General features: G+C 40.3%; 1 protein-coding gene across 1 annotated transcript in view; it reads left to right on the top strand.

The window, feature by feature from the left end:
- The first annotated feature begins 14856 nt into the window (after window positions 1-14856).
- Window positions 14857-17663, top strand: part of LOC141812104 (cullin-1-like) — a 29732-nt gene continuing 26925 nt past the window's right edge. Inside the window, exons 1-2 of the mRNA XM_074700150.1 lie at window positions 14857-15149; window positions 15244-15343. Coding sequence (XP_074556251.1) covers window positions 15010-15149; window positions 15244-15343 — 240 coding nt within the window. The 5' untranslated portion in view covers window positions 14857-15009. The remainder of the gene's footprint in view (window positions 15150-15243; window positions 15344-17663) is intronic.

The raw sequence follows: 17663 nt of genomic DNA, 5'->3' as shown, positions 1-17663 counted from the left end.
AGATCGTCTTTGCCGCCGCAAATACCAGCTGAGATCTTCAGATCTAAGTCGATCGGAGCTATCAAGGGCAATCCGAGGGGTTCTTTGAAGGTTCTTGATGGTTTTCGAGCACTGCATTGCAAGCGTTTTGAAGAATCTTTGGCTGGACTTTCAGATTGGACAGAGCTCTGTTCAGTGCAAGCAAGGAGGGTTTCCCAAGCTGTGTTGAATCGAATTCATTCAGATCAAATCAAGCTGGGGTTAATAGGAGTTTTTCTAGTAGTTCTGATCGTTTATCAGGCTTTGTGTGACGGTAAGGAGGAGATTGATGATTGAAGGGAAGATCTGAGATCGATTTCTGCATTTTTGTTTCTGTCTTGTTTCTGAAATTCTGTTTCTAATTTTGTGTTTGATTAAACTTGTGAATCTGATTTTCTTGGTTAATGTTTAACTTTTGTTTGAATTCTAATCTGTTTAGAGTTGCTTGTAGCTTAAATTCTCAACCTGTTTGTAACTGAAATATCTTTTCTGATCAATGGTTTTTGTTTCTGATTTCAGCATCACTATTCAGTATCAAGTACTGTTCCGTTTCAGGTTTTATTTGATTTTGTATTAGTTTGCTAGAATAGATTAGTTTTATGCATTGCTGTTAGTTAATTGCATTTGATCCGATAGATTAAATTGTTGTCTTGCATTTAGTTAATTGCATTGCTTAAGAATAAACTCATGTTGAGTTTTGCATTTGTGAAATATTGAACTGTTAATTGTTGTATTAGGTTTTTTTAGCTTTAGCTTGTAATTTCCTATAATCTGAGGACTTTAAATCTTACATTTCATAGCTAGGGATGGTATGTTTCAATGCTAGCTAGTATAGGTTTCATTCCTTGAGCTTGAATTGATTCGTACTCTTAAGTTTGTTTCATACTTTGTTTCAATAGTTGTATTTCTAGATTGGTTAAGCTTGCATTCTTCTTTCATTTACTGATCTCAAATTTACATTTCATTTGGAAAACATCAAAACCCCCATTTCATATAAAAAAACCAAAAATAGAATGACATCTTGCTCGATTCATACAATTCTGTACTAGTCCTTGGAAAAATATGACTCGTAGCCCCTATATTACATTTGTTTGTGAGATAAGGGTTTTCGATTATAAATTCTAATTTTAAGCTCATTCGTGACACTAGTTGTTGTTGGGATGTATACCAGAATCCTAGCTAATTATGTGAATAAACATTCTGAGATGAGAATCACATTTGGTCAATGTTTGCATTTAATTGTATGCAAGTGTCCACTTAATTTATATTGTAGATAAACATGGTGTGCGGAGTCACACACAGAAGACCATGTTATCATATCCTTATAAATTACAAACAGTATTCACAACCAAGATGGATTGGACAAACTATTGGACTGGTTGTAGTGTAATTTGGTCTTAGTCTGTCTTAACTATAGAATTACACTAGTACACTCAGTGTGTATTGAGCAGGACCATCTAAAGATTGTTCGATTTATACTGACTATATAATCGAACTAAACCTCTGTTACTATGGATGTACATGCTCTTAATCCCAATATAATAACAAACACATGTACTTAGTATATATTTCTTTGATTCATCAAAGGGTGAGATTTAGTGTGATAGATCAAAAGGCCCGATGAGTTGAGAAGTAGTATTATGTACATGGTGTATTGTTAATTATAGAAGGAATCTGTGTCCTAAATGTTGGAATGTATACCAGAATCCTAGCTATATAAATAAACATTCTGAAATAAGAATCATATTTGGTCAAAATTTACATTTAGTTTTTATGCAAGTGTCCATTTAATCTATATTTTAGATAAACATGGTGTGCGGAGTCACACACAGAAGACCATGTTATCAGTTCCTTATAGATTACAAATAGTGCTCACAACCAAGATGAACTGGACAAACCATTGGAGTGGTTGTAGTGTAATTTTGTCTTAGTTTGTCTTGACTATAAAATTACACTAATACGCTAAATGTGTATTGAGCTGGACCATTTGAGGATTGTTCGATTTATACTGACTATATAATCGAACTAAACCTCTGTTACTATAGATGTACATGCTCTTAATCCCGATATAATAACAAGCACATGTGCTTAGTATGTACTTCTTTAATTCATTAAAGGGTGAGATTAGATCGATAGATCAATAGGCCCGATCAGTTGGGAAGTAGTATTATGTACATGGTGTGTTGTTGATTATAGAAGGAAACTGTGTCCTATAATCTAGGCTGATGATGTCCCCTTGAGGAGCTCATAAGGATTATCATGTAAACCCTGCAGGTGGACCTTGTCCGCATAATAATAAGGTTGAGTGGTACTACTCTTGGAATAGATGTCGATTAAATTCGAGTTGTCAGTAACTCATTTAATTGACGGACATACGATATCTTAAACACAGGGAGACTAATGTGCTTGTAGTAAGAAGGAGCCTATACTATAATATGAGATTGGTGCGGTAGTGCAATAATAACTCTCTAGTGGAATGAGTTATTATTGATGGGCTTGAAGTTGGGTGTTCAGGGAGAACACAGGAAGCCCAAGTCCATCAGGAGGCCAAAACTAATTTCTCCTCTAGGTCCCTGCTGTAGCCTCTGGATAAAACCTCGTATCCACTTAAGAAAATTATATGAAATTTCAGATAGTAAATTTTAAGAATTTCTAAAATTATTTTTCTGGAGAAAAATTTTATTAAGAAATTCTGATTAAAATTTTCGTTACGAAATTATTAATTTTCTTCCGCAGAGAAAATTAATTATGATTTTTCTAATCAAATCTAGATGAGATTTGATTTGATAAGAATCAAATCTGGATGAGATTTGATTTGATTAGAATCAAATCTGAATGAGATTTGATTAGAATCAAATCTGGATAATTAGATTTGATTTGATTAGAATCAAATCTGGATGAGATTTGATTTGATTAGAATCATAATTTTATCTCTTCCGCAGACAAAATTGGTTATGATTTGATTTGATTATAATTATACCAAGTTTATGATTTAAATCATACCATATTTATGATACAAATCATACCAAGTTTGTGAGATGGCTAGGCTATAAAAGAGGAGGCTTGCAACGGGTTTTAGAGACACACGAAATAAATCCTTTGGTGGCCGAAACCTCTCGGCAGCCATCCTCTATTCTTCTTCTCTCTTCTCCAATATAAAGAGAAGGAAAGAAAGCTTGATAGTCATCAGAGAGGAGAATTCTGGTGGAAAAATTCTCGAAGGATCGTTGTCCACACAACGTTCGAGAAAGAGGAGAGGAATACAGCAGAAGATCGAGGGGTTATCCACATCCTTCACAACAGTCCGAAGAAAGGTATAATTTAATGTTTCCGCATAAGTTAAATTATCCTTTTTATCTTGGATCCTGTAAACCAAACACAAGAGCCCAATGATCTAAATGCGTCGAACAAACTTTGTTTGATCGACTATGAGGGCAACTTGAGATCGTTTCTGGGAAAATTTTTGTTCTGCAAGAATCTACCGGAACGGTTTTTCAAGACTTTCCCATCACTAAATATAGGTTGATGATGTCCCCTTGAGGAGCTCATAAGGATTATCATATAAACCCTGCAGGTAGACTTTGTCCGCATGATAATAAGGTTGAGTGGTACTACTCTTGGATTAGAAGTTAATTAAATTCAAGTTGTCAGTAACTCATTTAATTGATGGACATACGATATCTTAAACACAGGGAGATTAATGTACTTATAGTAAGAAGGAGCCCATAATCATATGGGATTGGTGCGGTAGTGCAATAATAACTCTCTAGTGGAATGAGTTATTATTGATGGACTTAAGCTGTGTGTTCAGTGAAGAGCATGGGAAGCTTAAGCCCATCAAGAGACATAAACCAATTCCTCCTCTAGGTCCCTGCTGTAGCCTCTGGAAATCCTCAAATCCGCCTTAAAGATCTTCGAAGGAATTCCTGAAGAACTCTTGGAGACTAAGACTTTCGAACCCACCATAATCGATCACTTGATCGATTACGGAGAATGGTAATCGATCACTTGATTGATTACGGAGAATGGTAATCGATCACCTGATCGATTACAGGGCTTTCTGAGAAAAGAGTTGCGTCATTTAATCGATCGTCCGATCAATTACATGGAGCCTTAATCGATCAGCTGATCGATTAAGCCATCTGCGGTTAGTAATCGATTCGAATTAATTTTATTAAATTAACAAAATATTAATTATGGAATCTCGTTAAAATTAGCGAGATATAATTAAAAGATTTTGTTAAAGATAAAAATAAAATTAATACAATGGAAACTTATTAAAAAGGCAACGAATATTATCCACAGATTTTATTAGATTTATTCTAATTAAAATCTTAAAAAATTCATTAGACTTTTTTCTAAATTTCCTAGATGGCGTAACTATATAAAGGGGTGTAGGGGAGGCAAAACAGAGATAATTTCTAAGCTCTCTCCGCAACCCCTTCTCCTCTATTCTCCATCTTCTCTCTTCTTTCTCCTTAGGGTCGGCGCCCTTGCTTCCCTTCTTTCCTTGAAGGGCCGGCACCTACCCTTTTCTCCTCTGGCTATTGTTTGGCCGAAGATCACCCCTTTAGGGCCGGCGGCCACAAGCAAGAAGAAGGAGAAGGGAAAAGGAAAGAAGAAGGATTGGTTCGTTGAGGAGTTTTTTGGTGGAGTATTCTCGGAGGACCGTTGCCCACATAACGTTCGAGAAGAGGAGAGGATATACAGCAGAAGATCGAGGGGTCATCCACCTCCTTCAAGACAACCCGAAGAAAAAGGTATAATTTATTGCTTTCTGCTTTAAATAAGTTATCCCTTTTATCTCGGATCCTGTAAACCAAACACAAGAGCCCAATGATCTAAATGCGTTGATCAAACCTTGGTTTGATTAACTATGAGGGCAACTTGAAATCATTTATAGAAAATTTTTGTTCTGCAAGAATTCACCGGAACGGTTTTTCTAGTATTTCCCATCAATGGTATCAGAGCATTAGTTAGGGCTCTGTGTGTTTGGTTTCAGTTTTTGCATGCACTTTTATAAAATTAGGTAAAATAATAGTAGGATGTGCAATAGAATAACTCTTTGGTTGCAGGCATCCTAGGTTCCAACTATTATGGCCTAGAAAATTTTATGATGTGATGTGTGTGTTTGGATCCCTCGGGTTTGTCGAGGTTGTATTTTGTTGTAATAATTTAAGCACAGCGGGACGCTGTATAGATTTAATTTTACTATTCGATCTAGAATTTTTTGTAAACTCCTTTGTGGAGTATAGGATCGAAAAGATGTAAAATTTTTCTATAATTGTTGCGACTTCTTCTTGCGTGGTGAGAACCGGATGCGCAGCGGAACAAGGAAGACGCGACTAAGTCAAAGGGAGGCTTCTTGAAGAACGACGGATATTGAAAAAGGCCATAATAGTTGGAAAATTATTTTTCCATATTTTATTGCTTATTCTTTATGCTATTTTTTATTATATCCCTTGTGTTTATGTAATTGCATATTATTTTTTTATGCATAGAATTACATAGGTAAAACCCCTAAGGATTTGTCTAGAGGGACATTATGGGTACATTATTAACAAGTTCTTAAAATTGGTTTTGTCTTAGAAAGTGGTTGATGCTCCAATAACCAAGAAGGCCGATGTGCCTCGCCACGGCCTAGAAATCAATTTCTTTGAATAAGTTAATATGTATACATAATTAAAATACCTAAGGGTTTTAGTGGGAAATAATGAATGCATGATTTAATGATGAAGTAAGCAACATCAAGAAAGTCTTATCATTCAACAACATCACACACAAGTATTCAAATTATCACAAAAGGTTTCCAACTATCATCCATCCAATCAAAAACATCCAATCTAGGCAGCATCATCATCGTCTGCTGGAGGAGGTGGAGGAGGAGGCTGATAATACATGTGCATCTGGCTCATCATCTCGAACATTTGCTGCTGCTGATGATGAAGGCCCCGAACCTCCTGAAAGTATGAGTCAACATGATCATAGTACCCCTTAATTCGTCCTTCAAGATCATCAAATCTCTTGTCCATTCATTCTTCAAGTGTACTAGCCGCTCATCTAAGCTAATGGAGGAAGAAGAAGTGGCATCTGCAGGCTCAGGAGGTGCATCATCACCCTCCTCATGCTCAGGAGCCTCATCTGGCTGTGCAGCTTCTGGATGAATATCACGCTTCCAAGCCAGAGTTGCACCATGTGGTTCAATCTTTGCAAGCTTCAGATGCTTGGCTCCCAACTGATCATAATCCTTTGAGAATGGGCGAATGGTACCTAGTGATGTGTCGATGCCTTTAGATGCAATGAGTTGAGTGATGATGTTTCCAAAAGGCATATATAGCTTGCCTTTTGAAACACCAGAATGATGGATAATGACTGTAAAGACATGAAGAGCAATGTCGATGTCTAAATGATGTTCTAATGCATACATCATAATGAGATGAGGAATTCTAACTTTTGACCAACCTCAGGTGACTAGTGGAAGAATGCAATCTAGAACTATCCTATATCAAGTGTAATGAATTGCTGACATGTCTGTGCCTTGAAATATTCTTATGAAGGCATTTCTTGGATGACCAAAGTAATGCTCATGGATTTGATTGATTGTGATGTGGGAGAAGGTTCCAGTGATAGGACCTGGAACATCAGGAAAACATACAAAGGGGTTTGTTGATTCGTGAAGACGTAGAAAAAGATCGTAAAACTTCGGGATTAAAATCAAATGATCTTCCTGCAACAGTGGTTATATAGTTGTTTACATTTGCATCTATAGGACGAAGGTTTACAAAGAATTCCTTGCAAAGGTCAAGATTAACATTGCAATTGCAGTAAACAAGAGCATCCAACGTGTAACGCCCGCCCTTACGTGGGCCTTGACGGACGTCACAGTTTATTCATTCATTCATACATTTATCTATCATATACGAAAATCTAAAAACTTTGCAGCAGAACTAAAGCATTACGACAAAACATAGATTCGTATACAATAAATAAACTTAAAAGCATGATAAGTCTAGATGCTAAGTTCACATCAGGAAACAAATATAACATGATAGTTTTAGTCAACTACAACCCACAAGAATAATAGAAAATGTTTGTATGGCCAAGACTTGGTCAAGTATCCACCACACACATCATTCCAGCCTTGTCCCGCTGCCCCCTTAACTCAGTGACTGTTAGTTGGATCTGCAATATAAGGAAGAAATCTATAAGCACAAGGCTTAGTAAGTTTCTTTCCTACTCACAAAATCCGAATGCCACAAAAACATATCATTCCTGGCATACAACATAGAAGCATATTAACAATTCATAATCATGTATATTCACTTACTTTAACATTCATAGCATATACCTTTAGCATGATAACCATTTGCTTTTTCAAAATATATTATCTTATTAGATAAACATAATCAACATTGTTGGGGTCCCCTGGTACATTTAAGGTTCCTTTAATGTATCTCAAAATTCTCTTAACTATTGCAAGGTAAGACTCTTTTGGCACATGATTGATACCTTGCACATGTTGGGTTGCAAGGGTGCAAACATAGTCCCACATCTAAAACACATGGGAAATATCATGGGTTTAAAAGGATGGAAAAGTATCTCCATTGGCATGAGGCCTTTTGGGGAGAGCCCAAGAACAAAACCATGAGGGCTTAGGCCCAAAGTGGACAATATAATACCATTGTGGAGATGCGGACATCCTTGGGGACCCTACAATTGGTATCAGAGCGAGGTCGCTCTTCACCGGACTAACCGCCGGATGAGCCATGATCCAGATCTAACCATGTGGGGACCCTCGGGGAAAACAAAGGAAGTAGGAGAGGCTCGGACCATGAGGGACATGGCAGCCGGACCATGAGGGACATGGCAGCCAGACCATGAGGGACATAGCAGCCGGACCATGAGGACATGGCTGAACCATGAGAAATGTTTTGCATTTTCCATTCCAAATTTCTTTATCATTTCTTTAGCATATTTCATTTGAAATACATGAGTTCCTTCATTTGTTTGTTTTACTTGAAGTCCTAAGAAGAAGGTCAACTCTCCAACTAAACTCATCTCAAACTCGTTTTCCATGTGTTTAATGAACTCATGGAGGAAATCATCATTTGTTGACCCAAAGATGATATCGTCTACATAGACTTGGGCAACAAAGATGTTGTTATCCTTTGATTTTATAAACAAGGTTTGATCTATTGCTCCTCTCCTAAATCCTTTAGAGATTAAGAATGTTGATAGCCTCTCATACCAAGCTCTAGGAGCTTGTTTCAACCCATATAAAGCTTTCTTAAGCTTGTATACGTGATTTGGGTATTCTAAGCTCTCAAATCCAGGAGGTTGCTTCTACATACACTTCCTCCTTAATGAAACCATTTAGGAATGCCGATTTTACATCCATTTGATATAGTTTAAAACCCATATAGGCGGCATATCCTAGTAAAATGCGTATGGACTCTAATCTAGCTACTGGGGCATAGGTCTCATCATAGTCAAGCCCTTCAACTTGGTTAAAACCCCTAGCTACTAGTCTAGCCTTATTCCTAGTGACATTGCCTTGGTCATCTAGTTTGTTTCTAAAGACCCATTTTGTTGTAATTATTGTGTTATCACTAGGTCTTGGAACTAACTCCCACACTTCACTCCTCTCAAATTGATTTAGCTCTTCTTGCATAGCTAATATCCAATCCGTATCACCTAGAGATCACAGCCCTATTCCCTTTAGGGCCGATGGCCACAAGCAAGAAGAAGGAGAAGGGAAAAGGAAAGAAGAAGGATTGGTTCGTTGAGGAGTTTTCTGGTGGAGTATTCTCGGAGGATCGTTGCCCACACAACGTTCGAGAAGAGGAGAGGATATACAGCAGAAGATCGAGGGTTCATCCACCTCCTTCAAGACAACCCGAAGAAAAAGGTATAATTTATTGCTTTTCGCTTTAAATAAGTTATCCCTTTTATCTCGAATCCTGTAAATCAAACACAAGAGCCCAATGATCTAAATGCGTTGATCAAACCTTGGTTTGATTAACTATGAGGACAACTTGAAATCGTTTCTGGAAAATTTTTGTTCTGCAAGAATTCACCGGAACGGTTTTCCTAGTGTTTCCCATCAATTGTGGGTTCTATCAGAGAGCCATAACCAGGCTATCTGGTGTCGTCCTGAACTAGTAATCATAGCGTTAGAGTATCATTGTTAATTCCAACAAAGCCTAATGAGGTCGAGTTGGTATTTTGGTTAGAATCCCTATAAGGTGGTAAACATGGAGAATAAGGGAACAAACATGAATTAGGGATATCACCTAGCATGGATATGAATCCGAAATCCTAGACTTATCCATCTCATCCATAAACCCCAAGCCAATCTCTCTTTCTCTACCATACACAACCAACTTCCTTAACCGTTTCGCTTCTCTTGGAGTCTAGACAACTATCTTAGTGATATCACTATAGCTAATACATAGTCCCTGTAGTTCGATATCTTTTTATTACTTGACGACAATCGTATACTTGCGGATGCACATCAGCCGTTCGATTGAGCGGCTACATAAAGGCGGGATTTAATATCCACCGTGCGATGAGCACAGTTCCCCGAGCAGATCTTCTGCCGTCATGATGACGATCCGTAAATCCCATCGGCTGTCACACTTCATTAAATACCTTTCTCGAAAAAGACATCAGCCATGCCTTGCACGTGTGCGCCACCATACCACACTGCCGACAACCAACGCCCCGTCGCCATGTGTCCTTTGGACCCCTGGTCGATTTGACAACCGAAGTATTTCTGATCCGAGCACTTCTGGTTCCCATTCAGTTCAGACTCAGATTTATCCTAGTCAAGGCTATTCAAGCTCCCTCCGGCTAGGGGCCTTGAATAATATATGCTAGATAGACTCCACTGAACCGAATCCCCGAGACTCCCACTCGGGTCGGGTAATCACCTCGAGCCGGATCCTCAGGCAAATCAGCTACTAGCTGCTGGATGAATCCTCCCCCGAATCGTTTACTCACCAGAGTCGACTTCTAACACGAACCTTCTGTCCAGCAACTTCTCTTGTGAACCCTAAGGCTTATAGTCAACTCGCCGACAATAGCTTCATTCGGTTATGACCAGTTCTGGATCAAAATCGGCGGTCTCTAGGATCTGAAGACCAAATACTCATAAACGAAGAGATCCCCTAAGTGATCAGACATCAGCAGACAAAAAGGGAACATATTTTGGGTAAAAGGTTTCATTCCATTAACTTCGAAATTTGAAAAGAAACACAAAAGCTCCGTGCTAGGAGTACATTAATCTTTACCCTCTCCTCTCGGATTCGGGAAACCCCTGACCAGACTTTATTTATATCTAAAAATCAAAAGACAGGTCCGAGGGGAACAACCCCGCCTCGCCTACTTGCTTCAGCGCTCCCTCGAAGCCATGCTGCAGCATCTGGGCAGTCTTGTGTTCAAACTGGTCAATATACTCCTCGGACTGCAACTAAGCCTGTTGGGCAGCTTGCACTTGGCTGGCTTCTCCCTCCTTATAGGCCGCTAAGTCGGCGCGAACCTTCTCCAGCTCTACTTCGAGGAGCCTTCGTCCCTTAGTCGCCTCCTCCGCCTGCTTCTTCAGGGTGGCTGAGTCCTCCAATATCCTGGACAACTCCTCCTCTTGCTGAGTCAATTAATCCCAGGCATGTTTTAATTACTCTTGATCTTTGGCCCGGGTCGCCTCCAAGTTCTGCTCCAGAGCTTCCATCTTATCCTCAGCCGCTAGCAGTTTGGCTTTGTAATGATCAGTCTCTTGGTGGCTCTTGGTCGCGCTCGCCCGTGCCTCATGACGCTCCCGGACCAGTTCCAGGTCTTGGTCTCTTAATTCGCGCAGCTCTTTCTCTACGGCAGCGAACTGGCGGTTTAAGCGAAGTAGCCGACTGTGCATCTCCATGTGCTCAGCCTAGGGCTGTATCAAAAAACGTGATGTTAGTTAGATGCTTGGTGAGATCGGCTCAAAGAAGAAGCAAGGAACTTACCCTCATATAATGGAAGTTGACGCGGTAACTGAGCTCTGAGGTGGTGATTCCTTGAAAGGAGTCAGCGCCGCGTATGGCTCGGACTCGGTTCATCATTCCCATCATCTCTTCGGAGGTGAAGGGCGCGTCCACGCGGCACTCGCGTGATTTGCATTCCTCGGAAGTCAGTCGCGGGAAAGGAGGGTTGCGCTCTCTCCACTGAGTCAACAGGACCAGATCTCGTAGGTCCTCCGGCACCCGATGCTGAGGCTGCAGCAATCGGCTCGGTCCCGGATCTCCCGCCATTAACAAGAGTCGACGTCGCTCCAATCGCTCCTTCTGATAGAGCTGTCAGCTCTGATGCTCTCGGCTCCATCTCTGTCCTGGTTGCCAACCCTGCCTGTTCTCACTCTGAGTCCAGGCGTACTACTTCACCCCCTGCTGGTTGGGACGGCTGTTCCGGTTCAGTTGCAAGGATCGAGAGCTCTGCACCAGTCGGACTCGGGGTTAACTTGTCGGCCTTAGAAGCTTCTGACTTCTTCGCACGCTTTGTTTTCTTCCCCTCCTTCTCCAAAGATCGGTGGTGATGTTTCTTCTTGGCGTGAGATTTGGAAGACTTAGGAAGATGGCTCTCATCAGCGCGTGTCCGCTGCCTTCCCGACTCTTCCTCTCGGGTAGCTTGCTCTCGCCGAGTGGAGGCTTCGGTCTCGGCCACTCCTGCCTCAGTTCCCTCTTTCTCTCGGGTTTTCGCCACGGGAGCCTCGACTGAAGCAGCTGGGGTCACAAAGGCCTCGAGGACCGCCCTGTCCCACTTCAGATACTTGTTCAGTGAAGCTGCCATCCAGATGTCGGTTGCATGCAAATAAAATAGCTCAGTTAGTTCTTACAAAAGTCCGAGTTTTTCTACTTCTTATCGAGTGGTTGTGATAGCTCTGCGGCAATCGGACTCAGGCCTCCCCAGTACAACAGTCCTTCCTCGCTTGCAAGCTTGTTGGCGTCAAACTTCAGGCCTTTCAGCAACTCGGACATTGACGTAACCTTAGGATCAGTCTTGTGGAATTTCAAAGGTGGTGGAGCCGGCAGCTCACTTTGCCACTCGGCGGGACAGGGTATTGGACCCGGGAATTGGATGAAGAAGAACTTCTTCTTCCACCCTTTGTGAGAAGTCGAGTACTTGTCCAGAAAGTTAAACCCGGGCTTAGCGTTGAAAAAGAAGATGCCATCTTCCTTCTTTTTCGGATAAAAGAATAGGTGGAAGATAGAAGGACGCAGAGGAATTTGGTACAAGCAAAAAACAAGGGCGACTCCGCAAAGGAGTCAGAAGGAGTTGGGGGCGAGTTGATTAAGCGGAAGGTAGAAATAAGCCGAAACGGCTCGGAAGAACTCCGGAACTGGGAATCGAAGACCACCTTCGAGCTGACCTTGGAAAAAAACTAGACAGTCGGGTGGCGGTAAACAAAGTCTCTGGTCCGACTCGGGAATCCTGATTCTATGGTCCGCAGGTATCTTATACGCTAATCTAAGCATAGATCTCGACTCCTGGGGAAAGGTAGACTTGGTTAACTCAAACCAGGGACCCACATCCCCCGCTGAGGCCATCGCTAACAAGAAGGAAGAAAGGGAAGAGGACTTACGTGATGCAAAGAGGAGGCGATGGAGTCACCAGAAACCAGGGAAAACAGGGAAGCAGACACACGAAGAAGGAAGAGGAAGAATAGAAAAGACGATCGTGTAGCCACCGTGCGTTCGTTACCTCGCCCTATATATCAGACCCCTTCGCCGATCGGAGCCGTCTGATTGGGCGGCGGAGAATGGGCGGGAGCGATTATCAACCGTCTGATGAGCTCGCTCCTCTAGGTAGATCCTCTACCTCATGATGACGATTTACTCGTCTCATCGACCATCATGCCAGCATGCCTCCATTAATGGCGCCTTGGAAATGACTCCGCCACATCATCAGCATATCATACCGTTGGCGGTGCGGTCGACCACGCTTATGATCACCTACCTCACGTCGATCATCGCCTCACATTCTCAAAATACAAATGTGATTCAACCATTCACGATACCGATTTGACTCCGGCTTGACTCACGCTCGGCCACACACTGGTCTAGTCAGTCAAGCTCACGTCTTCTTCGACTAGACTCGTGGGGAGGCTTGTGTTATGGTCGTAAAAAGTGAGGTCGAGATTAGTCAAGCCCGAGAGTAGCTTATCGGACCCAACTCAGCATGGTTCATGGAGCTCGGATCGAGCCGAATCCTCCAGAGCATTAACCCCCCGAGTCGAGTCGTGTGTGCCGAGTCCAGAGAGTCAGGTCGAGATCTAGTGGAAGCCCTCCGTAACACGAGTCCGAATCCTCCCAAAGGGGTTCCCCTCGACTCTCGAGTCAACCCAGCCGATTCGAATCCTCAACGCGGAATTACCTTCTCGAGCCGAACCGAGTCAGCAGGGAAACGGATCTCCCGAACCAATTCAGTTCTATGTCAACTTTCTCTCCGACGGTCGATTCGAATCTTCGACTCGGAGTCACCTGCCCGAGCCGAATTGACTCCCTTCGACTCTTCTTGTCCTGTCCCTTGAAAGACCACTCCACCATCATACGGTTATGAATGTCCCTCTGCCATCTCTACAACTAATCATGATAGTGCCCTGACAGACGTACGTGATATGACCCCTCAGATACAAGTCAATGATGGGACACATACTCTGAATATACCATGTCTTCTGACAAATTCATACCGATGATGGGACTTCAACCATACGATGTGTGACATGACTCCTCAAACTCATATATAAGGTTAGTTTTGTACTGGAAGAAGGTATGCGATTTCACAATTCTCACTTTCCATTCTCGTTTTCCTCTTTATCCCTCACGAACTGACTTAAGCATCGGGAGTGGTCGTGCTAGGGCTAGGGCAACCTATGGCCTTCCTTCTCACGATTATTATGAGCGTAGGTTTGAGCAGCTTCGCGATCTCCTCCGCCTAACCTCATCCAAGCGTGGTGTTGAGAAGAGTTGGCGCATCAGAAGCAGATCAGGAACAAATTCTTTCCCCTCTCCATTCCAACTACTTAATCGTTTCGTTTATTCCAAAAACAAATCATAATATAAATAGTCAAGATTTTATTTATTTTTATAATTTTACTCTTGCTAAAATTTATTATTATCACAAACATGATATAGTAAAACAAAAAATTAATTAATATTTAAGAAAATAAAAATATAATTCATATGGAAGCTAAATGATTCAATTTTATTATACCGTTTATCTTTTTAATTGGAATTTAAGTGGCATCCTCTTTCACGTCTTTGGCATGTTTAAATATTATAGGATTTTCCCCTAAATATTCCACAATTTCCTTAAAAGTAGGATGAGCATTTAGTTCGAATTTAATTAAAATCTAACTAATCAAACTAAACTACGCGAAACTAAAATTTTTAAATTTTTTTTAGACCAATCCATCAAATTTTATTATTAGAATTGTCAAACTAACCGATTCAAAATCGATTAATAAAATTGGTAATCAAAATAATTATTTTTTTAAAAATAAATTTTAAAATATTTGTTTAATAAAATCTTAATCGATTTAAAAAAATTAATTTTTTAAAATATTTAATATATTTTAAAAAAAATCTAAATTTCTAAATAAATCGAATTAAAAATTTAAATTAGTTTGGTCGGATCCATTATTTATTTCTATCCAATCAAAGTTTTAAGAAAAATTATTTAAGATAAAAAATGATTTTTATTATTATCTCCCAACATTTTTTTAGATAAATAGAAGAATTATTTTTGCAAGAGCCAGAAATATACGGTATATGTTAATAAATAGCCGTCCCAAACCTTTGGCAGTCGTCGCTGATGCCCCAATTATCTCCGCACTCGGTTTTGGGGCTTCGATCTCCATCTCGCTAGCTAGGGTTCCTTTCGTTGCCTCGCTCTGTTACCAGCGAAGGAGACGATCCTGATTCCTGCTGGATTTGGCTGGGATATTGATCCCGCTTTAGCATGTCTATGCACGAGAGGAAAACGATCGATCTGGAGCAGGGATGGGAGTTCATGCAGAAGGGCATCACCAAGTTGAAGAACATATTGGAGGGGCTCCCGGAGTCGCAGTTCAGCTCGGAGGACTACATGATGCTCTACACGTATGTCGTCCGGTGGTTCCTACTCAATTTGAACCCTTTTTCGTTATTCTTCTCATTTTTTTTTCTGGTTTGGATGGTTCCGTCGTTGGAGCAGTACTATCTACAACATGTGTACCCAGAAACCCCCTCATGATTACTCGCAGCAGCTGTATGACAAGTACCGTGATTCATTTGAGGATTACATCACGTCGATGGTGAGCGTGGCTAATTTTACTTCCGGTTTCATTCTTCCATAACTTTAGTTGGTATTCAACCCTAGAATAAAAGTTTTCTTATTCTTCTATGTACTGTTTAATTAACTTGATCGATGTTTTTTTTTCCAAATAGTCTCATCAATGGAATTACTATTTGGGTGTGTTTTCACGCGTCTGATATGCCTAATGGTGTATCGGTTCTAAAAGTTCTTATTCCAGTTATTGTTTTCTATTATTTTTCATCAAAACAAAGAGACATCCAGGTGGTGCCTAATACCTAAGAAGCCTCACCATGACTTGGAAATAAGATATATAATTACATGATTTAATCTTTCTCTGGGAGCTTCTTGTTACCACTCATCAATTTTCAAGTTCAAGAGAGGTTTTTGACATGTTCTTTGGCCCACCTTGTCGGCCCATAGTTTTGACCCATGATCTTTCTTTTAGTTTTTTAAATGATTATTCTAGACATTTCTCTAGAATCTTCTCATCATGAAAATATCTAGATATTTTTAGCAACTTTTTGGATACATAATGTACATCACTAGATGAAATTGATCATAATTGTATATTTGGAAGGATGATATCTATAAATACCTATCTTCTCTTCATTTGTGATCTTCCTTAGAAATAAAAACCTTTTAAATTTATTAATCTTCCAAGTAGGAATGTAAATGAACCAAACTAAGCTAAACTTTGTGTTGTTCAAGCTTATTTGACAAGGTAATCAAGCCAAGCTGAGCCTAAAATGAACTAAGCCATTGAAATGATTGTTTAATCTTGGCTTGGTTCCTTTTTTATGAGCTTGAGTTTAATTCACTTAGATGTTATTGAGCTCTCAATTCAAGCTTGTTTGACTGTTTGAAATTTTTACATTTTTAAGTCTGTTTGGTTAGTCAATAAACTTGATATTACATGTTTGTTTATTTATTTTGAGAATTTCTTTGTCATTTACAAGTTTGATAAAAACTTTGTTGATGAATATGATTCACAAACTATATTCGTAGACATTGTTCATGAACATTTCATAATCTTTGTTTATGAATATTAACAAGCTAAACACATATGTCTTCAAGCTTGTTCATTTAGTTCAATTAGTTGTTCAAACTTGTTCCTTTTTAAGGGCCCTTGTGTATATTGAACAAACATAAACAAACTCTTACCTGCTGAACACAAGCTTGCTCATGAACGTTTGGCTCGTAATGATTTACGGCTCCTCGTTTTAAAGTTAAACGAATTCCAATGTCTCTTAATTTCTCTCTAGTGAGTAGGCTTAGCAAATTTGCAGGTAAATTGCCAAAGTGCCACACGAGCTAGCGGTGCTAAAAATAAGATAGTGATGATATTAGAGCCATATTATGCTTAGGAGTAATTATGTTTGATAGTGACACCTTGGGAAATCAATCTCATGTACTAGAGGGGCAGTACACATAAGGTAGATGCGACAAGGCTAAGGCTTTGGAGGTGGATGCTATTGAAGCTTGGGCTGCTAACTTGAAGCAAGTTATCTCCAAGGTGTTGTCCACCATATGGGAGATTAGTCTTGATAGTATGGAGGAAGATACCTTCAAAGTGGAGTCCATTATTGAGGATCTCATTAAGTGTCCAAATGGTGTAGAGATAGAGTGCAGTGAGTTAAGTCTTGCCAGCAAGAAGGTCGTCTTTGATTGCTTTGATTGCAAGAGTACTTACCATGTGCATAAGCCATCTCGAGCTTGTTGGACTTATAGTGTTTGTGGAGTAGGAGCTGCGGGGCTTATGAGCAAAAGTGGAAGTACACACACATGCAAGGATTAAAATACTGAGTCGAACCGCCCGATACGTTCGAAATTTACCGTTTCATGCTGGGACCAGCACCGACACTCGACCGGCATAGCACGTGTGTTCACGCCTTCGCTTGCGTGCGTCGGGATGTGCCACACGAGCTAGCGGTGCTAAAAATAAGATAGTGATGATATTAGAGCCATATTATGCTTAGGAGTAATTATGTTTGATAGTGACACCTTGGGAAATCAATCTCATGTACTAGAGGGGCAGTACACATAAGGTAGATGCGACAAGGCTAAGGCTTTGGAGGTGGATGCTATTGAAGCTTGGGCTGCTAACTTGAAGCAAGTTATCTCCATGGTGTTGTCCACCATATGGGAGATTAGTCTTGATAGTATGGAGGAAGATACCTTCAAAGTGGAGTCCATTATTGAGGATCTCATTAAGTGTCCAAATGGTGTAGAGATAGAGTGCAGTGAGTTAAGTCTTGCCAGCAAGAAGGTCGTCTTTGATTGCTTTGATTGCAAGAGTACTTACCATGTGCATAAGCCGA

Source organism: Curcuma longa, chromosome 18 (genome assembly GCF_044706935.1).
Source record: "Curcuma longa cultivar G26 ecotype Majalengka, Jawa Barat chromosome 18, ITB_CL_G26_1.1, whole genome shotgun sequence".
Taxonomy (NCBI): Eukaryota; Viridiplantae; Streptophyta; class Magnoliopsida; order Zingiberales; family Zingiberaceae; genus Curcuma; species Curcuma longa.
Note: the sequence above shows the minus strand (reverse complement) of the source record. Positions and strands in the feature narration are given on the sequence as shown.